We start from the raw sequence: 24,506 nt of genomic DNA on the forward strand, positions 1-24,506 counted from the left end.
AAATCAGGCATTTTTTTCCTGCTTAACACACTTTGTTTCCCACAGTGATGCAGCCCACGAACTGAACCCCTTGGAGGTGGCACATTCACTGGATTTCTTTTGTATAGAGGGAATCCAGAAGATAAGCTCCAGGCACTCATGTTCCAGCCAGCTGCTAATTGGCATTCAAGTTTAACCCATGTTTCCACAGCAGAGCAGGGGGGCACAGCCTCCAGCACTTGGGGCTGCTCTAGCATTGCATCAGTTAAGAAGGGCTCAGGGCTTTTTAATGCCTACTTTTTGTGTTCCAGCAGCCCTTTCTGTTGCAGACTCCTGCCCAGCTGAAGCTGACCCTCTTCCTTTGAAGAACTCACTACATTGGAAAAAAACAGAAAAATATTTTCGACAAATACCACGAGTAGATACATACAGCACAAGAAGCCAAAAGTGAAAAAGAGGTTTTTTCAGCTTATAATTATGATTCTGTAGCAAAATTTAGAATGCTCTAAATTTTCCAGCAATTCTTTCAGTCATTTCCAGGAATAGAGAAGGAATATATTGAGAAGCTGGTATAAAAAATAAAAATATTAAGCAAACACAGTATACAAATTTTGTCACCTTCCACTGGGTTTGTCTCCTCACTTGTATGCTCTGAACTGAAGACTTGAACAAGCTCAGAAAAATTACCTCTCCTTGAAATGAGTTCTCAGTAGATTCCTATTTGACTTATTCTTCCCTCTTCCATCACTATTATTAGATCAGTGTGAGGTAGGAGGGTGAGGTTATGGGTCACCAATATATGAGTCTGAAACACAATGTTTTCTATATTCATTTAATATAAACATACATTAAAAGCAGCCATTCCATTATGATAGCTGGAATGTTATAATGAAATTCTCCTCTGATTTTGCTCATGTATTTGTCTACCTTATTATTATAATGATTATTATTCTTCTTATTGTTGTTGTTATTTATTGCCTACTTTGCTACATCACTCTTTTAATTGCTGATTGTAATGTCAAACTATAAGCTTATAGCTACTTGCTATTACTTGTACTTACCTGTTTCTTTATGTTTAATGTTTTTTCACTTGTTTCCTGCTCAGGAATGGCTTAGAATAGGTTTAAAGAAAAGAATGAGATACTCCAGCTTTTAATACACTACATGAAGTTTGATAGTCTCAATATTAAAATCTGCTTACAAGTCTACCATCACTGGAGTTCTTGCTTCTGCCAGATACTTATATGCCATGGAGAAGGTAAATTAAGAACAGGGAAAAGGGAGAGAGGAAAAGACAATTGTGAAGTCAGTAATGCTGACCCAATAGTAGGAATTTCATGTTAATACATGTGCTTTGCAGACAGCAGTGGGAATAATCTGTACTAACTCATACCACTGAGATTTTGACAAATCTTACCTTCCCACATGAGTGATTTTAAATGGGAGAATTTATTTCTCCAGTATCCACTTTCCTGTAGGAACTTCTTTGTTCAACAAGAACCCTTTCATTCTGTAACCTGTACTGGCTGTACCCTGTGCTGCTTTTTGTTTAACCTCTTTATTCAGAATAATTGTCATCAACCTGTTAGGTAAGAGATGAGCTTTTGTAGAATGACTGTACAAAGCAGTTTGTACAATTTGAAAGGAAGCCATTGATGTTACCTTGATTTTTGGGAGATCTGAAAGGTTAACTTCAATTAGCTTCTCAAAAAGATGGTTCCCAACATGTACATCTACAGCTGGAGAAGGTCATCCAGGAGATACAAGTCAGCCTTGCTGTGCACAGCTCTAACAAGGCTCACTCTCTGCTTCTGCCCTCCACTTACATTGACACCCTATGGAAAGAAAGCCAAAACAATCCACATTTAAACAGGAAATATTAAAGACCTGTGTATTATACTCAGTCTTGGCAAAAATTGGGCTCTGCTGATTACTCCCAGTTCAAATTGGCAAATTCAAGGTTACTTTGTAAAACTAAAAAATAAATTTTATTTACAATCATACAGGCATTTTTACAGTATTGAAGAAATCCCTGGAGAACAGGACAGGGCAGATGCAGTATTCTATACAGAAAATGCCATTTCCAACATTTTTAAGAGTTCAGAACTTGAACAGAATTTAAGTTCAAAGTAAGTAATCGAAGCAAGGAGATGGGCAGGATGTACTTGGCTGAGCACTGATTAGTCATCAGTGTTAATTATCAAACAGATAATCATAAAACCATAGAATCCATAACTTATCTTACTGTTTAATTTCTGACACTTCAAATTCTCATCCTTTCTCCAATCTCTGTTTGGTCTTCATTCAGTAAAATCTGGCAGTAAAGCACAAGAATCTAAAACAAGTTTGTAGTATGGCCTGTTTAGAATGGAACCAAAGATAATATTTTCTGTAAACCGTCATTTCAAATCCAGGCCTGCTGAGAAACATATGCCACAGAACCCTTAAAAGAATTGGAAACAATTTTGTTTTATTTGGGCTTTCTGAACATATAAAACAGCATTTAAAAATAAATTTGAAATTCCATCTTTGCCTCAAAGTAATTCCTTCCAAAACCTGAGCACTATTAAAATTTGTCATCAATTATTTGAATATTGTCGAAGTTTTTATTAAGTCAGGTAATAAAAACGATCTGCAGAATATTGCACTATAACAACTCTCCTATAAAAAAAAAAAAATTACTTTGAATAAAACTGACAGAGCTGGGACATATATGGAGCAAAGACTTCCAGGGAAGGATCACAATGACAAACTGTGATATTACACTGCATATACATATTACATCCATTGTAATATCTATATGCAGGAAACTGGGTGTTATTAGACATCAAAACACACTTTGATGGCCTGTATTTTTACATAAAATGTGGAATGTGTCAGCTTTGGAATTTAAGATTACAGGTTAGGAACAAAGTGCTATTAAATATTTTCTTACATTAATCTACATGCCCTCTGAAAATCTGATCATTAGTTCTGCTTAACTGGGGTACTGGGAATATTTCTCTGTCTGCTCTGGGGTGCCCTGACCTCCAGGGGAGCACTGACTTTGACCCTCATCCATGGAGAAAGTTTCCCAGACTTCAAGATAGATGGAAATCCACAGAAGTGTGAAATAGATTATAGAGAGTAGTGTTGGTGTATCACTTGATAAGAAAGTTAGGATTTGGGATTTTTAGTATGTTGTGGATGGAAGCAAGATGGAAGGCACAGGGTGTCATCCTGGGTTTCTTCTTCATGCTTCTTCTTCCTTCTTCTTCATGGGTTTGGGTGGCATTTTGTGATTGGGCAAAAAAGTCTCTATTGGGGGCTCTTTGGGATCAGTTATTGGGTTAAAAGGGAAAATAATCCAGGTGTCAGCTCTTAATTGGATAGTTTAGTCTTAAAAGACCTCGTAACAAGAGATTGTTGGCCATTTTGTGCCTTCTAATGAAAAGCTGCCAAACTCACGGTAGTGGGACTGTTTTACTGATAAGAAATAATAAAGACTTGAGTCTGAACATGAGCTACTGTCTCAAGTGTCTTCAATCCAGACCCAGAGAAACCAATGAAAACCAAGGAACCAAAAAAAAATATTTATGATTAATCCAGTTATCCACTATTAGTGTGTCTTTTTCTTGACTTCCTGTGGTTCTGGCCACGCTCTCTTTTTCTCCTTTTGTTATTTTCAATACTCCATGTGTCATTGTCACAACTCTGCCATTTTCTCATTCTTTCAGACAGTCTTTCCCGCACCTGGTGCCCTTCACATTCACTTGGATGTGGCAGGGCCAGTTCAGAAGAGCTCTGTGCAATCTTAACATTTGCACCTTGATTCTGGTGAGGACAAAACTATAAATTTGAAGGCACTGGTGGAGGCACCTGCTGGTAAGGAAATTGTTGACCTGATGGAGTCTTTACCGTGTACTGTCATGCTAAAAATGGTACTTCTAGGGAAACAGAAACTTGGGTTGTTAACACTGGGAGAGCTCTGAAGAGTTTAATTTTGCATGCATTATGGCTTTAAAAGTTAAGAGACTGAGAAACTATAAAATAACACAGAATGTTTGAAAATAAAACTGATCTACTTTATTCCAACACCTAGTATAGCTGGAAAAATAAATATGTCAGAAAAGAGTGACGTGTGAGGGGGGTGCATGCTCTGTGACTGTGCTGGAGGAGATGAGGAGGGGGACAGAGCAAAGAGTGGCACAGTGGGCACAGGTCCAACATGTTGCAGTGATCCCATGACATTTCAGTGTTTTAAGGCACTTAATTCAGTTTTTCTTTCCTGGGTTTCCCCTGCTGACAGGAGGAAAGGATGATGTTGGCAAGCCTCGCAGTGGAAGCATGCAAGGCACAGGAACAAGGCCCTGGGAAGAATTGTGTGTGCCACAGGGTGTTTCCTTCTCCTCTGAGTGAAACCACAAGTGAACAGCGAATAACTACTGGGAAACCACATAATTATGTGAGAATCGGGCTAAGAAACTGTACTCCCCAAATGCTGCTCTCATCAACATGGAAAAACATTGTAATAGTTACTGACAAAACACATGTACTGGATGTTGTTCACTTCTCAATAAAGATTACTGGAGTATGATTGCTATCTTTAAAGATGGAGTTACAACTGCCTTATAACCCACAGCTGCCTGGTTCCTACAAACAGGTTTCAATCATGTCCACATATTCAGTATTTCAAGTATATTTTTAAAGTGTAATTTTCCAAAGGAGCACATTTTCACAAGTCATCCTGATGACAGCAATGTAAGAAATAATCATTAAAGAATTTATTTTCCAAAGCATAAATGGTGTGCATTGCCTCAGTGCCCATATTTTCTAAAGGAGAGGATTATCACCAGCTTGTCAAGCCTGTTTAGGAAGGGATTACACATTTACAGGAATTGCAAGCATCAGTGCAGAAGACAGTAAGTTTTACATTCTTCCAACAAGTCAGAGTTTTTTTGTTTGCAATCTTTAGATAACTTATTTTCATAGTTAAACATAGGGCATTGCAAAAGTCTGATGGGATTTTCTCTTGCCTGGAAGGGATAAGTGCTCTTAAGCTTAGTGGTTAGAGAAGAATTTTTCTGTAGAAGAGGCTTGAGACGGAAGAGAAATGAGAGTTGGTCTGAGAATGGGATTTCCCAACACCACGGAATTCCTGTGGGCAGAGAGGAGATTAGAAGGGGAAATACCATTTGCATATGACCACAGATCAGCATATCAAGGCTTGTGAAAGAATTCCATCTTCATCTTGAGAAACCACACTGTAATGTTTTTAGATGCTATTTTACCCAAAACTTCTGGGGATAAATTCAATTGTAATAGTGCCATTCTTTTATTGATAAACCATAGCAATCTTGTACTGTAGTAAAATTAAATTTTTGTATCTTTTTTCAGCTTGAATACTTTGCTGGCAGTCTGTGGGGTCCCCTAAAATTATCAGCAGTTTATTCAGCAGGTGGTGACTCTGGCACTCCTGAGCCATTTGGGGGTCAAAGTCCTGAAGAGGCAGTGCCAGCATCCTCCACTGGTTTGCATAAGGCACTCCTGATAACTCTGCATTTCAGTGTGAGAGAGAGTGCATCCTTGTGGGAAAAACACAAGGCATAATGAGTGGGCATAACAACAGTGCAGCAAAGCTGGGTGGGAAATAGCTGAACTTTGGAGTTTGTGAGAGTGTACCTGCAACTCAGTCTCACCAGGAAGGATTTACCTGGCAGGGAGATGTCAGTAGAACCTACAGTATAGCCAGTAACAGGAGTTGGGATTTCTGAATTTCTCAGAAGCACAAGTGCCACTGTTGGCGAGCACAGTTCCCTTGTCACCAGACAGAGATGTGAGTTCACCCCAGTTCAACATCTTGATTAACACCACAAAACTTTCTGGGCATTGATTTGGTAAGGGAGTCCTTTCCCAGGTTTCAGAGAGCTTTGAAACCATTTCATGGGAGGTTATATCAACATTACTGTGAACTGGGCTTATTTCAGTTTTCAGCTCAAGAGAAACTTAAAATGTCCTTTCTTTTCCCTGTTTCTGTGTAAAAGAATAAATGTTGGAAGTTTATTCACAGCTAGTGGCATTAGGTACATATAAAAGTACATATGTAAGATTTTCTTCTAAGATCAGGTGATTGGCTCTTGTATAGGCCCAGTAAATGTTTTATTGGGGCTGTTAGCAATTTGGTTTTAGTGGTGTTGATCTCTTCATGCTTTAACTTGTATATGAATGGGTACTGTATACAGAGTGCATGCTAAGGCTCCCTGACTGGAGGTTTCTTGGGTGCACTAAGCTTTTGTTGTAACAATAATCTAGATTAAAAAGTTGTGAGAGGAAAGAGCCAGACTGACACTCTGCCATTACTTGTTCTAAGCAATATGTGATGTCAGCAAAGCTGTGCTTTTACCGTAGTGGTTGGGCAAAGTGTCAAAGATTTGAGGTGACAGGGAAGTGCAAAAGAATTCTAGAGTTGCCATAGTGAACTTTACTCCAAACAAAGTGACATATTCGAGAAATGGGAGCAAAAATTTAATTAAAGGTCATTTGTTGAGCTGAGTTGATTTTCATAACAGCAGACATGCTGCATCTTTTGCTCCTTGTGACTTCATTCAAAGTGAAAAAGATACTTTTGGTGGCACCTCCTAAAGGCTGTCTGCTGCAAAAGCTTGTGCAGCACAGCTTTGATGAGTTGCTCAGATTCATAAAGCTGAAGACACTGATCACTCAAAATTAAGTAATGAAACACATTAACACACACTAACACACACACACATACACCCTTAACTGTAGTGGAAAGAAACAAAGGAAACCTAGACCTATATTTAGAAGCACTGTAAAGGATATTCCATGCAAAAAACATTCCTAAGGTGCATTTTCATCCTATTTCAATGGTTATGATATGGTTTTCTTTCTCCTGCACTGGAAATAATTGGGCCAGAGATGTAGGCAAGCTGAGCATCCACACTTCACACATGAATAATGCAGGACTTATCTGCCTCTGCCTCACCTCAAACTTCAAAAATCTGTAGTCTGCACTCCTGTATTTACCCAGTGAAGGGATGTGTAAATAAATGAGCTTCATAAAAATAAATATTTCTTGATTTGTTTTGCAGATGGGATACAGAGGGAATGAGGTTAAAAAACACACAGCAAATCAATATCTGGGTGAGGTATGTGGGACTCTAAGCTTCACCTCTCTGCCAGAGAAGTTTTTCATACCCTCTCAAAATTTAGATTAGGGAATGAATCCTTGGAAAAGCTCAGATGATAATTTTATGGAAAAATGATCTCTGGATACACAGTGCTCAGAACTATTTTCAATTTCTTACAGGGAGATCCTACCATCAGCAGAATGACTTTTTGTTCTAAGCCCCTTTTGCCCATCTCAGTGCTCCTGGTTGCAGTTCAGTTAACTGAACTGCAGTTCAGTTAAACCCCCCACACTGTGGATCTTTCATGGCACCCAAAACCCCCCACACTGTGGATCTTTCATGGCATGCATTAGTTACCCCACTTCCTAACCCCCACACCTGCAGGAGTTGCCAGCAATGCATGACATCACTTGCTTACGTGGAAATCTGCTGATAGACAGAGAGGGAAATAGATTGAAAATCAGTCCCAACCCAGTAACCACCTTATCTCCTGAAGTCACTCAATAGGAGGAGTCAGAGGTGTAGAAGCTTGACTACAGCTTTATTTTCTGCTTCCTACTCACTCGCTTCATCGGTGTCATTCAGTCGTGTTAGATATCTGGCATAAGGAAACACTCAATTTGCCACTTCTTTGTGGATATTACACATCACTTTTTCTCCACTTCCACATGCTGAAATTGTGTTTCTTCCTCTGTTTGATATACTGGGTGAGATCAGGTAAGAACCATCAGCTTGCTTGTAATGTGGAACCTTTGCTTTAATCAAACATTAAAAAAAATGAATATTCCTTCATTTAAATTGGCCAAAAGATTAAGATAAAATCTTATGAATTATGCCAAATGGAGCAGATGATTAGTAAAAAGAACTCAATAACTTTGAAATGGAGACATAAGTTTTTGTTTTAGAGTAAATAGAACGAAGCCTGATACTTTATCTGTGGTTGTACTTTGCCCAGAGACCTGCTCAGGTGTGTGCACTTTGTACAAAGTAGACGTAATCATGAAATAGTCTTAATATACTCACGTGTGTTTATTGGTTGTTGCTGATGTGACAGGTGCTTAGATTTTCAAGTTACATGTTACATTTTTAAATGGTAACATTTAGTTACAAAAAAGACTGTGCACTTAAGATTTTCCCCTTTTCAACCACATGAGGCAATTAAAATGCTTACAAATGTGCACAAGACAGTTACAATTATACATTAACTTGCTTAAAATGCATGCCTAACAGCCCAGTGCCTACGTGTATGTTTTGATTGCACAGAAAAGAGTGAGCACTCCAACAAGAGAGCACAAAGGGCAGCTGGGTATTGCTTCCAGTTCAATGAGAAACAGGAGTTTGAAAAACTTCCCCTTATGACTCCTCGCTAAACAATTCAAAGTATTAGATCTATAAACCTATTTGTATGACTTATCTAATTCCACAGTAAAAACATCATCATTTCGTTTTTATTCTCTATTTACCTTGGAAAGAACCACTTCTGTCATTTCACAGCCAAGAGTAAACAAGTTGCTTCTCTTTGACATTGGCCAGCTAGTAAATAGGTTTGGCAGTTAAAATAATTTCCTTAAGAGAGATTTCTCACTCCCATGGAACACATTGTGTCTGGTTTATCTCACTGTCATTCCACTGGTTTTAGAAGAAGTAAGTTTTATTTCTACCAATCAAATGATTAAAAAAAAAATCAAAATATTTAAAGGGATACAGAGCAATATCTTAGCATGGATCTTTTATATTTTAGATATGAAGGAGTGAATTTTAAGGATCAGTGATTAAACTTGGATTTAAAGACCAGATCAGGCAAAATGAGAGTTTCATGTTGTACCTTTGAAACTATAATCAAGTGGCTGGCTTTTATTTTCACTTTATAGGTGAAGTTAGTGTAATGTAATTTATATTCTAGTTTTATCATATTATACAAATGTATGAAAAACAAAAATCCAATGTGACACATATTGTTCACATCTCAGGATCATGTCACATGCATGACATTTTAACAGCTTCTTGATTATTTTTTTTATAAAATTCAAGTTCACTTCAGCTGAACAGTTTTCAGTTTCAGAACTTCTTGGATAAGTCCAAGTGATGAAATGAGTTGTCTTCCTGTATCACTTCTTAGTTAATAACCTGTCTAGTAATCTCAGTCAAAGTTATTTATATTAATACGTGTTTAAATGAGGATAACAATGGTATTTATTTTTCAATATAATTCTGTCTTTTTCTCCATGCAATAATTGTAGTTACTGTCATAACATGATGATAGGCATGAAACTTTTGTCTGGTTGGTTTGCAGCAGGGAGTTTCAGCTTATTTTTAACACTGTGTAACTTCAAGCCTGCTCCTGTTTGGACTATATCCATTGGTTTTTTGTGATGTCCAGCCCAGAGGTGACCAACCTAGTCCTTGTAGACACATGGTTTGGCATTAGAGGTGATTGGTCTCGTTCCCTAAATTAGTGGATTAGTGTCTTTAGTGCCTTTACTGAATCTTTACTGCACCTTGAATGCCATAATTCACATTTTTCATCTCTGTGTAGACCTGACCTGTAGTATTGAACACATATTTCAAATACCTTGTAAGCCACCCACGCTTGCCTTTGGCAGATTTAAGACAGGCTGCAGGCTTGCTGTCCTTCTCAGATGTGGTGGATTTGGTTCTGCCTGTGAACTGTCCTCTGGGAAAAGGAGAATGGCTGCAACTGCTTCTCTTATGCCTCAAAAAATCGGAGAAATTCAGGTTATTTTTTTGATATTATTTTTAAGGAACTAAGAAGACACTTTCTTTTCTCACTCTTGCTTTCTTGAAAGTGATTTGTTTTGTAAAGGTTTTAATGATGGAAGAGTTGAAAAGGTGACATCAAGTAACAGAGAGACAAAAGTATTGTGTAAAGCAAGGTATCCCACTGGAAGTCAAGAGATGGGCCAAAAACTTTGGCCAAAAAAACAACTAACCATAGCAGAGGTGAAGAGGCCATTGCAGAAGAACTGACAGGTGTTGGTGTTCTGCCCAGAATCCTGGAGTGGTTTATCCACACAGTGTGACCTCACCAGCCAAAAGAGATCTTTAAAGTGTGAACTTTGGATGTCGATAACCAGACAGCAGAGAAATTTAATCTTTTTAGACTCTTTTGAAAATCTCCATCCTCTTGTTGACCAGCTTAATCTGGTACACCCTAACTGTCCAAGTACAGACAGAAATGCTAAATCCCACTGTTTGTCATGTGCCATTGTGTACACTGACCTTAATTCTTATTTTTTCAATCTCAGAGCAAAATTCTTTGCTTCTTCTGCCTTTGTTTCTTGGTAATGGTGCCATTATGGTAATCCAAAGCTAGGAAAGCATTCTGGATCATTCCTGTTTTGTCAGGCAGCTATTTCTTATTGCTAGATCAAACAAATAAGGTCTAAGGATTGGCAGCACAGCCACCCTGGCCCAAAGAGGAAGAAACAGCCACAACAGCTTTCCTGTTTATACAGCACGCACTTCTTGTGAAAAAATTCTGAGAACCTGCCTTTGATGGTGAAGTAAAAGATCTTATCAACACTGGCTACTAATTAGTACTTCTAAGGAGAAAATACACTGTTCAGGAAAAATTGGGATAATTTCACCTTTGAAGGGTTCAGAGGAGGACGGTGGTATCTGCAGAGTCGTTAGTTAAAGTGTGGTTCCTTGTTCAGTGCATGTTTTGACACCTCTTTCCAAAGGTCAAGAGTAAAGAAAATTGAAGTTGTCCACTTTCAGCAGAAAAAGATATGCAAAGAAAAGTGAAGAAGTGGTATTTCAGGTAGCCCAACTCATCAAATGACGGTCTTAAACATTTTCATCTCTTTCAGATGAGGAAGAAAAATGTCCCGAATTTACAGACCTTAACCTAGGTGATGCTTTGTCTGGAACAGAACTCCATGTTCAGCTACTCCTGTTCACAAGGGAAAATCGAGATTGTGCTGAGAGACTCATTGAACACAATGTTTCTGCATCTGAGTACCTGAATACAAACAAGAAAATTGTCTTTGTTATTCATGGCTTCAGGCCAACAGGATCTCCTCCAGCATGGCTGGGTGACATGAAGAAGCTTTTACTCTCTTCAGAGGATATTAATCTCATTATAGTTGATTGGAATCGTGGTGCTACCACTGTGAATTACAAAACTGCTGTGGAAAACTGCAGAAAAGTTGCAGAAATACTGAAGAATTATATTGACCAGATGCTGGTAAGGCAGAGCATTGCATCTGTTCTGAGTAAGTGTGAAGGGCATGGTTAGAGTGGGAATGGATATTTAAAATATAGAGAAGTCCAGTGAACAATATCAAATCACATTTCTTTAAAGAGGTATTACTAACTTTACTTGCAGTTATTATTGCATATATTTAACTTCACCTGAGTTCTTAATTCCCTTTCACTGAAATGTGCCTGAAGGTGCATCTGATTTCTTGAACCAGCTGGAAATTTTAGGTCTTCTGGAAAGAGTGAATTCTTTAGTGGGAAAGCAGAGGGAGAGATGTTCTAATAGTACGTAGCATAAACATTTTACAAAGGCATTGCACTACTCTTTTTACTATTAATCTACTGTAAATAAAGGTTTTAAATGAGAAATAAAACATTGGCAAAGATACAAATATTCATTCCCAAATGGTATAAACTTTTTTCTAGAGGCAGTTCCTGAAACCATAGTTGATGCCAGTGGTCTTTACTGGATATTAGATTTATTGCTTGATCAAATGGACAAAACATGTCATGATGTTATTTATGCCATTGTGTGATTTGTCACTTGAATTTTCATCTTTTCTCACCACTTATTTCTCAGCCACTCTCAGAAATTTTGAATGCTGTGTTATAGGGCGATAGAATATAAGAAAATAAAAATAGTGTAGAAAGTAACCTTATCCCTAATGAGCTGCAGCTGGGCCAATTATCAAAGATTAGGAACAGGCCTGGCTTTACCAGGCCACAGCTGTAACCAGTGAGAAGAAGATGCTATAAAAGAGTGGGGTGGCCTTGAGAAGGGAACTGGAGTCTGTTGGCTGCTTTGGGAAGAAGAATGAGTCAGTGCTCTGAGGAGCTGCCCATGAGAAACACCAAGAAGGTATGGAACTTTTGTGATAGGAGACAACAGGATGGAACCCCTGCAATAAGATGACAATGCTGTGAAGTAAAAAAAATATTCCTGTGGAATTTCAGAAAAACGTCCAACATTTTGAGAAAGGCTTTCTTTCCTTTCACTTCAGCCTATCAGAATCTGTCCTCTGGGACTAGATATAATGATAACAATTTGCAATTGTGCTAGTAGATTTATTGTTATGCAATTAAAAAAATTAAATAGGACTATGAGAAGATTAATTAAGTTAATTGCTGTTTACACATCTGCCTGGCAAACAGTGACACTGCGTGTGAGTCCTGAAAGTGATGGGGAAGGAGGGTCTGTAGTGTCCCACAGCTATCACCTCACACTTACAAGCTGTTGTGAGGCCCTTCTAATTCATTTTAAGACCTACTAATATTTCAGGTCCTGTGTGTCACCCCATCATTTTGTAGGGATTCCAACTAGGTTAGGTGACACTGTCCTAAAGGTCTCCTGTAGATTTTCATTTGGGTTTTTTGGAATACTGCTTTCTAGAATAGGCATTTTAAGGTGTGCATTTGGCACCATTATTCAGCCATTGTGTGACAAAAGTATTTGTTAATGGCATTATGATTTTAATTTATTTTATTGGAAGGATAAAGCAGGGCGAGATTTTTTTTCCTCCTTTATTGTTTTGGTTCAACTTTCTTATATCTGATGAATGTCTTCCTCTTCCCTTCTAACTAATGTGGCATTTCAGGAGAAATGTGACTCAAGCTTCCTTTTTATATTTTTCTAGTTAAACAATTTCATAATTTCTACACTTCAACTAAAATAGAATTGCAAACTGAAAGGAACTTTGTAATATCCATTTTTTTTCAGAGCTAGAAAATTAGAGATATAATTTTAAGTGCTGACCAAAAGTGAAAACTAAATCAGCCTAGTGATTTCTGTTCCATTAGTTCTGTGTGTGACTGGCTTTGGTGTTTTTTCCCCCCTCATAGGTGGGTGGAGCATCTCTTGACTCTCTGTACATGATTGGAGTCAGTCTTGGTGCTCATGTAGCTGGTTTTGTTGGCCAGAAGTATAAAGGCAAACTTGCCAGAATTACAGGTAAGCCTTTTAATCCTAGTGCACATATTCTGTTGTACCCTGTATTGTTGTCAGAGCTCTGAGACATTGACAAATGAGAACTCAATATTTAATGACAAACATGAGGAAAAATATAGCCCTGGTAGAAGTTCAGGGAATGGGGCAGGTCTGCCTTCAGGACATAAATTACAGATTAAATTTTCCAACCTGGTTACCTCTAGTCTCTCAAATGAAAATGGAGTGTTTCATCTAGGTGACACTTAAGTTAAATGATACCTGAGTGTCTGACTAGTTGTGTTCTGGAGGTGAGAGGAGTTATATTGTGCATTTTGGTCTTATAAAATGCATAAGGTATGGTGTTTTCAGTGGAAAATGACAAAAAAAAATCCTGATTTGATCCTCAATGCTGTTGGCTTATATTCATCTGAATAAATGCACATCTAGTTATGGGAAGAGAGAAATTCAACATATGGGTTGATCAATCAGTCTTGTGGTAGGAGTCTTCTTTTCTTAGCAAGTTGAACAGAAAAATTATGCTTTTTTAAAATTTATATACCTGGAAAATGAAGAATCACTGCTGAATAACACTCAGATATTGGTCTTTCATATATCTGTAGAAGGAGCCCAGGGTTTATGATGCAAATGTTGTTTTTATTCAGGTCTGGATCCAGCAGGCCCTTCATTCACTGGAGAACCACCCGAGCACAGACTGGACCCTACTGATGCACAGTTTGTGGATGTAATCCATTCAGATATTGATGGTAACAGCAGAGCCTTGACCTGCCTCTTTCAGCCTGAGCAAAGGCAGGGAAGCAAAAGGGAAGGGATAAGCTGGTTCTGTAGCATCCAAGTAGTGCTGCAGGAGAATATTTTCTGTTAACATGAATGTTCTTTTGCTGTGCAAGTCTGTATGAACACAGAGGTTGCAAGCCCCTGGTTATCACTGAATTAATCCCTTCTGAGACAGCCAGTCTCTGCTGTATCAACTTAGTACATCATAGAGCCACTGCTTAAAACACTAAATCACGTTACTGTAAGGTTAAAAAGAAGAGCATTGTAAAGTCTGCTTCATCTATGCTTTAATCTCTGGTTTCATATTTTTCCTCAAAATCATAAGTAAACCTTTAATACCACAATTGTCCCATTATTTGTGTAGTTTCATATCAGTTTCTTTAATAATATTAAAATTTAAGTATTTCTCTATATCAAATTCAGTCTGAGGCTGTAAAATACCAATTTTTGTAAGGTTCCCATTATGTGATTACAGATAATGTGTGGTAAAAAGGAAGGTAGGTCAGACTGAATAAACTCTTACTCATGGAATTTTGCTTACTTTTATGGGGCAGATACAAATTTTCTTACTTTGACTTACTGCTAATATTAGTGTAGTTCAGAATCTAATGTCTTGCAAAAAATGGGAAGTTTTGCTCTAATGAAATTTGCACTGGGGAAGAATTTTGGTTGGAGAGGATATCAATTTCATAAATAATATCTCAGTTACAGCTGTTTCTGTTCCCTCCCTTTTGCAGCAGTAGGAATCTTACACAATTTTGTATACATTTGAGCACATCATTTTACATATATATAATTTTCTTAAAGAGAAAAAAAACCCTTGACTTTTACCTCATAGCCTGACTTTGATTTACAAAGTAGTACAAAAAGAATGGTATAATTGCAAAATTTTTCTTTAAGACTTCCATGATTTTGGAGTGAATGTGATAATTGCCTTTGTAATTCTGTTTATGGGGCTTTTTTTTCATTCATGATGTTTTTACTTTAGCACTAGGTTTCAAGAAGCCTTTAGGAACCATTGATTTCTATCCAAATGGAGGAATGGATCAGCCTGGTTGTCCAAAAACATTTTTCAGTGGTAAATAAAAATCTCTTTCTTTAATGGGAAGAAAAGTTTGAGATCAAATCAAAAAAGGTTAAATTGAATTGAATGTACACTGCACTTTGTCAGTAATATGGGATCTGCTACTGCTTGCTTTCTTTTCCATCCCTATGCAGCAAAAGAAAAATAATAAAGATATTTGAAAATAATCTTGCTATAACATAAATTTCCCATAATATAATTAATGTTGGCATGATGGAATTGTTATTGTATTATATATAAAATCTGAATGTACTGATCATTATTTTTCCTTGGTTATAGGGGTCCAAGCATGGGGGAAAGTGTTTATGTTCCATTGGTTTGGGCAGGATCCCTTGACTATGGCACAGAAGGCAAATCTTCCACATCCCCACTGTGTTTTTAGTTCCTCCTGGCTGGCAGTGATAAACTAGGTTTGGGTGTTGGATATGTCTTAGGCTCTAGGGTAAAAACAGTTTTATGAAATGATCTTTTGATGCAGAATTGTGCTTATTTCAACTTCCATGAGTGTTAGGCAAGGTTCCTGGCAATTATTTTTGTTTACTCTTTTGGATATGTTTGTTTCTGTCAGTGTTTCCCATTACTGACTTGCACAGTGCTACCAGTTAGAGCTGCTGCCAAGGCATAAGGCTTCCACTTGTGTGTTAGTGAGTATGGGAGAATACCTTAAGGTAGCACAGTCATGATCTCCACAATTCCCAAAGTTTGCTTCGTCGGGAAAGGAAGGAATTTCTTTCCCCAGAAAAGTAGAGAAGAATCTCTGAAGTGTTCCTCATGGTAATTTCCTTTGGCCAAAGTTTTCACTCAGAGTCTGATAAAGCACTGGCACAGGTTTCATGGAGAAGTTGTGGATGGACCCTGGAAGTGTTCAAGGCCAGGTTGGATGGGGCTCTGAGCAACTTGGTGAAGTGGAAGGTGTCCCTGCCCAAGGCAGAGGGGTTGGAACAAGATGATATTTAAGGTCCCTTCCAACCCAAACCATTCTATGATTCTGCTTATACAACATGTTTTTTTTTAATTAATAAAAATTAACTCTTCTTTTTATATATCTTTTTTTTCTTCCCTGAAGGACTTCAGTATTTTAAATGTGACCATCAGAGATCTGTCTTCCTCTTCTTGTCATCTTTGAAAAACAAGTGTGACATAATAGCATATCCTTGTGACTCTTACTTGGATTACAAGAGAGGAAAATGTGTTGATTGTGATGCTTTCCAGCCCATGTCCTGCCCAGTAGTGGGTAAGTGTTACCCTACCTGTTGTGGGCTGGGTGAGATTTCCTGGGGAGTTAAAGTAGTTAAAAATTCATGAGTTTGTCTGCTTTACACTTAGCTCTGTTAGGCACAGGTGCTGGATGTTCCTACTCTTTGGGGTTTGTGCTTTCCAGTCTGGAATGGATTCAGTGTTTCCCCTTTCTAGAGAGAAACTTCTTGTGCTTAGTTCCTCACTTGAGAGTGTTGTGTGATCCCTAAAGGACCTGTAGTTTTCAAGGGTAATATTTAAGGGTAATAATGCTTAAATAAAATTTAAGGGTAATAATGTTTAAAGCAATTTCATGGGGTTTTTTTTGCTCTTCCTTTGGAGTCAAGCTTTTATTTGGAGGGGATTTTAATTGTTTCGGGTTTTGTTGCTGTTAGAGAGGATTTGGGTGCAGTTTGAAAAGAGCTACAATAGCGTGAGCATTTCCTAGTTGGCAGGGTTTTCTTAAGAATGACATTTTAAAAATATGTAATTAGAAGTTAACTTTTAATTTATATCCTGTCTTTTTTTTTTTTTGCACCTTTTATGCTGGGATGTGTATGTTACATTAGTTGGATCAGGCTAGAAGAAAAAGCATAGATAGTGTGTTATTTCCTAAAAAACCAACCATAATGAGCCTTTATAGTAGGACAGAAAGACTCCAGGAGTTCTCCAGCATGGTTATTAGCCAAGCTGGATGCACTTGGACAGAATATCCAAGGTAGAGGTGCAGAAACATTTCCCCAGTCAGCTGCTGAGTGTGGGAACTGAGTGGAGAAGCAGCATCCTTCCTTCTGCTGCAATCTTTGCTGTTTTGCAGTGGGAGCTCTGCAGTCTGGAATTAGCCTTCCTTGTCCAGTCTAGATAGAGACTAACAGGGAGAGAAGAGCATCTTCTGCTCTAGAAACAAGGGCTGTTATCAACCCCCAAAAACCACAGTCATGCAATTGTATGAATTTCTCTCTATGTAAAATACATGAGCTTTAGGGGGATTGCGCAGTATCTTATATTTTATTAAACAATAGCTACAAATAGGCTAAAGAATTAAAGTATATTTAATGATTCAAATGGAAGAAAGGAAAGCTATTCTGTAAGTGCTCTCTGCAAATATGTGGGCCACATTTTTGGGGTTGTTTTTATTACCTCTGCAGGGTTTTGTCAGCACTATTTTTTGAGTTAGTATCTAGACTAAAGAGGTTACTATTACATAATGACAATTTTAGTGATATTAATATATTAGAGGAAATAAATACTTGTATACTACAGTCTGTTTTACTCAGAGGATTCCTTCCTTTTTCTAGTCAGGTTTCTTTCTCAGAGGATATTTAAGAAAATTAAAGCCAAATTTGTCATGGTATGAGATACTTTTGTGCAAACATATGTGTATCATGATTTTGCTAAATGTCTGAAATGAAATATTTAAACTTTGCATTTCAGGTTATCATGCTGATAGATGGAAAAAGCTGTTGATACCATATAGTTCACCAACAAAAGCTTACTTTGATACCTCTGACAAAGACCCATTCTGCAGTGAGTAACTAAATACATACCTAAAACCTCTTTATAAAAATTCATTACTCTTATTTTTTAGCTGATCTGGAGTGAAAGCATGGTAAAAGTAGAAGCAAGTGTTAGCCACTGTGTAAAATGATGTAAAAAACCATGAACTAAGGGTCAGTTCACAGACTGGAGAAAGAGGAAAAAGTAATACTGTGTGAACTGGGAAAGAAATGTACCTTTAAGAGTAATGGAATGGACTGCCTAGAGGAAGAAGAAAGCCAGAAAATGAGAATCAAGTGGGAAGGAAAAAGCTGGATTGATGCAACTTCCTTAGATGGGATCAATGCTGCCATTTCCAGAGAGCAGTAAAGGGAAGCAAGACTGCCCTGGGTGGGGGACAAGAAAGAGAAACCTTTATCTTCCACCCCAGTAGATCACCCTACAGTCAAATAAAGCTTCTCCATGTCACCCCAGGAGTAAAACAGTGAAGGGAAAACTCAGCTGGATTGTTCAGAGTTAGATTCTGTGGCAATGAGCTCTCATGGTGTGGGCTTCAGCTGCAACAGTTTAGATACCTACCTACCCATGTAGGTTCATGCTGGGTTCTCATCTAACTTCTCTTGTTATTAAAAGACTCTATAACCCTGAAAAAGTGCCACACACACTTCTAATTATTATGTTTAAGGTTCTTTCATTTAGGGTATAGGGACAGGCTTACAGGGAACGAATGTGAAATTAGGTTTTCCCATTAGTTTTGTCCATCCTCTTGGAAAGTTTTGTGACCAGGAACAGATGGTCCTAGTCATGTTTGCTGACAGTGTATCTTCCAAAGGATTGAGGAGAGGTGAATGAAGTGATGGATTTTACATCATTTTTTAAACACAAAATTTACAAATAACTCCTCTTCCCAATGACTTTGAGCTCAACCCAAACCTGTTACTATTGTTCTCCCCTGCCCCTCACTGTTGGTGGTAAAAGGGAGAAAAAAGGAAGAGAAATATTACCAAAGATAGGAGGGGGCACATGGAGCAGAATAAGAAATATTGTAATGACAGTATCTATTTAAAGGAAAATATGCAAGATTAAGAAGAAAAAAAAAAAAAGGCAAAGTCAGGAAGCAAAACAAACCAGTCTGAAAAAGAGTGTATTTATTAATAAAAGCCTTAATTATTAGATATTTGGAAAGCTGAGGAGACAGAAATTAACAAGAGGTCTTAAAAAGAAGGGGAAATTGTAAACTTGAGCAAGTCATGGCCTCATATGAGTCCTGGTCTTTTAGGAGAGAATGCTAATAATGATAATTTGTTGGCCACATGCCAAAAAACAAAGACAATTTTTCTTGGTGTCCTGACTGGAGCAGTAAAGGTTCCAGTCCTGTAGTGATGGGTACAGAAGGCCAGGTCAGCAGCAGGTCAGCTTTTTATTCTCCTTTGAACAGGGAGGGTAAAAGTAAAGAGTCACTATTCCTATCACCTACCAGTAAATACATTTAACAGGGTGGGGATACCAGCTGTTTCCTGTTGAGATCATTCTTTTATTCTCATGATTTCCTATTTCTTCCTGCAGTGTATAACTACTTATTGGACATTACCACCTGGAATAAAAGCATGAGGAGAGGTTTCATTAGAGTTAAAATAATAGATAATGCTGGAAATGCAGTAGAGGCACAAATGAATAGGTATGTTGTTTGTTGTCTTTAAATTTTTATTTATCACTTCTTAGGACTAATTTTATGAGTTTTCTACACCTTTTAACTTGTTAGCTTGAAAGCTGAAAAAGTATCTTGAGTTTGTTAAGGCTTGGCCATGTTAAGACATTGCCTGGGTGTGGCTCAGTATCAGGGCAATGCCCTCACACTGAAATGATCCTTTCTTGGTGTTGGTTTGAATCCTGTTCTAGCTGGCCTCATTCTCAATGCTCAAAGTTGATACATCCCAAAAGATTTCTCAGTTAAATAATAATACTTCGCAATAATGAATATTACTCAGCTAACAAAAGCCTGTCTAAATATTTTTTCTTTAGTGAAGCTTCAACATTTCAGCAATATAAGAGAGTCAAAATACTGACTGGATTTTACCAAGACATTGAGAAAATTGCAAAAATTTCCTTGACTTTTTCTACAAAGACTTTAATAGGCCCAAATAAAAAGCTTAGGATTCTTCAGATGAAGCTGAAATCTCTCAATAAGCCAAAAAGGTGAGTGTTTGTCATGTATCACAGCTGGGTGTCAACTAAGGTGCTCAGGATGTTTTCTCAGTAACCTGGATTTCCCTGCATTAATTTTTTTAATTGCATATTCTTAAGTGTATGAATATTCTTCTCATCATCCTGATGATCAAACTTGTCCTGTGGAAGAGCTGCTGTGTACATTAACATTTAGTGCACAGCAGCTTGTACATGGAGGTGTCACACGTGCTGTGTGTCACAGCTGTGCGTTCAAGCACCAGCCTGACTTGCATGGTCAGCTTTTCCTCCATGAGATAAACTTTATCAAGCAGTTTTCTGATTTTTCTCATGTGTCTGTACACAGCTTTTCACACTCAGGTGTGAAATGGAGCTTCAGCAACGTGAGACTGGAACAGGTTTTTTGGTCTTACTGATGGTGGTAGAAAGTTCTTCTAAGATCAGAACACAGTCTGTGTCTGCTTACAGTTAAAATTTAATCTTTTTTTTTTTTTTGCAATTGAGTGTAATTGCTAAGCTTTTATTAATTCTGATTTAAAATATTTCAGCATTACCATGTGTTCATTTTTAAATCTCCAAATTTACTTGTGCAGTAACTCTAGCAGTTAAATTTTGCATTTGCATTGTGTGAAAAGAACCTATTGCATGGAATAGGTAAGAAACATCCAGGAGTAGCAAGAGTACTTTATTTGAGAGTTGTTAATTTGTTTCTTATTATTGGCAGATTCAAGGAAATCAGAATTTAAAATAAAAGCATAAGAATGCATATCAAATGAGTAATAGCAAATGAGTAATGAATGAGAATAATATTACAAGACTTACTAAGTCTTAAGTCAGTATATTTTATTAACTTGAGATGCAACACTTGAGGATTTCTTTTATGGTGCGTGATAATAGCCTAGTAAGAATTGGGTATGATATTTTGCAAAAATTATGAGACCTTCTTAAATTAATCCATTTTTTATTTACTGAGAAAGAGAAGGAGATGGATGGGGAGAGACAGAAAGAAACAAAACACTCAGTAATCAAAGTAGTACCCCAGAATGTACATACATTTGACTTTATTAACTTATTGAAAGCCATATGTCTCAAGCTCTCAGGTGAAAATGGCATGATTGTATTTCAAAGCATTTGGTGATGAGAGAGGGTGAAAAGTTCTAAATCAGATTCCAATTTTTTTCTCAGCCCAGTGGTGATAAATCAGAAGATACATTTTCATGTAAGCCTGTCAGCACTTGGGGCTCTCTCAGATAATGATCTAGCAAGCAAACAAGAAAGATTTTCAGTGAACAACCCCTTATAGGGTTTGGGTTTTCATTCCTGTTAGTCTGACTCTTGTTAGTTTAAAAGTAAGATACATTTGATGTGCTTTAATATAGGATCCACTAGAGTCCTTCATGTGGAGCCTCATCAGATTGCAGCTGTAGAGGCATGTTAGGTACTTTGAGAGAACTTTTAGTGAAAAAGACTGTATTGAATCAGCATGTGAAGGTAATTTAAATGCAGATGTTAAAGCACTATTGGTATAATTACCTAATTGCTCTTTGTAATTATACCAACCTATATTTACCTTATTTACATATAATTACGACAATTACTTGAATACAGGATGATCAGCTAGAAACTCCATTAAAACTACTTGAATTATTCACAACAAAGTAGTAGATAAAAACCAGGGGACAGATGCAGGGATAAAAGACAATAGGAGTCTCAGTCTGCCCAGGCCTGGGTTAATGGCAAACTGTGGAAGTTTGGGGAATATCACAGCCAGTTGTCTGCTGGCCTGATCCACTATTCACACAGATGGTGTGTGAATATGGGAGTGCTGAAAGGTACACATAATTTTCATACTCTGCTTCTGATCCCTGAGATAAATCATTTCTGCTCACCCATAAAACCAGAAAGCTTTGCTAACTTGTGCATATCCAGGTGTCAGCTATCCCCAAAATCTTATAAACCTGTCAGTGAATTCAGATGCAGTTAAAGAGGAAGGTGAATGTCTCAAAGATACTCAGCCAGACACCTCTGGGTTTTTTTTTGACCAAAACAAGAACAGAGATAATGTAAACAAGACCTTGCAAATACCTCTTCTGAACAGGTGTGGCATGCCCATGATTTTTAGTAGGCAGCAGAGAAGACATTTAGGTTGAGGGGTTAAGAAGCCTCACGAAAACATTTTTTGTGTTTTGCTCCTTGTTGGTGAACCTGCTCCCTGCCCAGGACTACTCTCCTGTGAGGCATTCTGTAATCAGTAATCACAAACTGAGATGAATTGCAGTTCAAATGAGATACAATATGTTGGAAAATATAAGCTTTTATTTCCAGAATTCAGCAGTATCGTTTGGCTAGGTATTTTGGCCCCTGTGGTTAGATAGAAATAATATTACAACAATACTATAATAATGAAACATTGAATTCAAATCAAAACAAATTGTTGATGGACTGGATTGTACAGGACACCTGAATTCATTTTGATCTTTTTAATCATAAAATTGCTGTCATAACTTTGTGGAGACCTTAAAAGGTGTCAAATTTTTAAGTAGAAATCTGACAGTCCTTCCACCTACAGACAGGTGGAGCCTTAACTGTAGGAAATCCTATAAGAATGGGTGACAATGGAAATGCCTGGTGTGCTGTTCTCTCCTTTTGCTGTTCCACTGTATTCTACTTCCCAGGCCGAGGTGAATTGTCTGGTATAGCCACATCTATGAGTTCAGAGCAATAGAGAAGATAATTTTAAATAAAATAAGTCTCATGGCTGTGTGCTATGGAGGTGCCATCCAGAGTATATCTGTCATTTTCATTTCCTGTCATTTTCATTTATTGTCCTTTTCCCCTCTCCATACATTACAGTAGTACATGAAGAGCAGCCTCTGCCCTAAAAGGCAGAGCACTTATATTGACCTCAAAAAGCATGTTTTTCATGTATATGTGGCTGCCTTTGTGACCTCTTTATGTGTTCATGTAATATTAGTCAGCTGTGAGTTTTCTAGGTGTTTAGAAGACAAATTGCACTCTTGCATTAAAATTTCTTACACATGCTGTCATTGCAAGTGAAAGAGAAAATATTATGATGTGGTTCCTTACTTTCCTATGTAAAATAAAAACAAAGATATTTTTCTACATAGGGAAGTCAAAATCAATTATTCAGACCCTGTGTTAGCAGGAATTGTGCAGATTTTGGGTCATGCTGCTAAGGAGTTAATTTGAATGCAGATTAATAGCTGTAATGGATGAAATGCTGCATCTTTATACTTCAGACCAGTGTGATGCACTTCTTTGCCTCATCCAGCTGATGTTTGGTTGTTTTTCAGTCCATCAAAGCTACTGTAGGAATGTGTGAAATAAGGTATAAACTTATACCAGGAGACACTTGTCCTGAGTACTGTCTCTGAGAGCTGGTAAATACTGGAGGTTTAATAATTCAAATACTGGATTATTTTTCTGTTAAAGTGAACTTTTTCTGTTGTGATTTTTTTTTTTCTTTCTCCGCTTTTTTAGGCTACAGCTATGCAGATATGATTTTGTACTGATGGAGAACACTGAGGTGACCTTCAAACCTATCCCTTGCTCTGAGAGGGGTACATGAAAAGAGAGCTACTACTAACCTAATTTCTCTCAGGGCAGTGACATTTTGATGCTTCCTCAGGATAAAGACTGCAATGAGAAAGGAAATGAGATAAGCTAGATTTATTTTTCAAGAGTCTACCTGATAATATGCATTACTTGCTCTGAGTGCCTTAGGCTGAAATTAATTGAAAAGTTGAGACATGTATGTGCTTGGAAAATTATTTGAGTAAAGTAAATGTATCATGGTGGAGAACATGCAGTGGTCTGTTCATTACTCTTTGTTAGCAATGAAGCAACTACTGAATTAAATATGAATTGTCTGCATAATCCTGGCACATTATTTGTCATACATATATTTAAATATTTATTATTTGTAATGGCTTTTTCACGGAAACATAACGATCTGTCTACTAAATGAATTTAATATACTGTACATGTGATCTACAGATCTAATACACAACAGTTTTGCTGTGCTGTGTTCATTGGATAAATGAATTCATATTTTCTCTTTATGTAACATCTCAGTATGAGGAGTGGAACAATAATATTTGTGAGTACATTTGTAAGTTTTCTGGTTTAAATCTGTTGTTGTTATCATAGATGAATGCTATTGCAGACATCCAGATTTTTTTTTATAACTGTTATGGACAGAGTGGTGTTGTTTCAGATACAAAGTAATCTAATGTAATCTATTCTGAGGAGAATAACTTAAAGTGAAATAAATTTATTTTCATTTTGTTTCTGTTTGGGCCTCTTGGAATTAGATCTGTGGTTTGGGTTGAGGCTGATGAAAGCTTTCCACCTATTGGGATGTGAGCAGGAATAAATGGTACAAAAAGATTACCTCCTCCCCTTCAGGAAAAAAAGTTTTCTTGTCCCAGACTGC

The 24,506-nt window shown here is 37.4% G+C and overlaps 1 protein-coding gene across 2 annotated transcripts; it reads left to right on the forward strand.

Moving 5' to 3' along the window:
* Nucleotides 1–7,684: 7,684 nt before the first annotated feature.
* On the forward strand, nt 7,685–24,241 carry LIPI (lipase I). Of its 2 annotated transcripts, XM_054627732.2 has the most exons (10): nt 7,685–7,823; nt 10,940–11,316; nt 13,170–13,278; nt 13,917–14,018; nt 15,038–15,127; nt 16,200–16,367; nt 17,804–17,896; nt 19,433–19,544; nt 19,889–20,062; nt 23,552–24,241. In XM_054627732.2, the coding sequence occupies exons 1-10, from the start codon at nt 7,775–7,777 to the stop codon at nt 23,637–23,639; spliced, it is 1,362 nt and encodes a 453-aa protein (XP_054483707.2). In that variant the 5' UTR covers nt 7,685–7,774; the 3' UTR covers nt 23,640–24,241. The 2 variants fall into 2 exon arrangements, with proteins under 2 accessions (XP_054483707.2, XP_077030833.1); XM_077174718.1 differs by lacking the exon at nt 15,038–15,127 and having other exon boundaries at nt 7,687–7,823.
* Nucleotides 24,242–24,506: the final 265 nt, after the last annotated feature.

This window comes from Agelaius phoeniceus, chromosome 2 (assembly GCF_051311805.1).
Source record: "Agelaius phoeniceus isolate bAgePho1 chromosome 2, bAgePho1.hap1, whole genome shotgun sequence".
In the NCBI taxonomy this organism is placed as follows: Eukaryota; Metazoa; Chordata; class Aves; order Passeriformes; family Icteridae; genus Agelaius; species Agelaius phoeniceus.

Bases quoted from the DNA above. Each gene is read 5' to 3' on its own strand.
- LIPI (XM_054627732.2), top strand. From the start codon at position 7,775: ATGCTGAAATTGTGTTTCTTCCTCTGTTTGATATACTGGGTGAGATCA. The intron at 11,317-13,169 runs GTAAGGCAGAGC...CCCCCCTCATAG, and splicing joins ATTATATTGACCAGATGCTG to GTGGGTGGAGCATCTCTTGA. The intron at 17,897-19,432 runs GTGAGTAACTAA...TTCTTCCTGCAG, and splicing joins TGACAAAGACCCATTCTGCA to TGTATAACTACTTATTGGAC.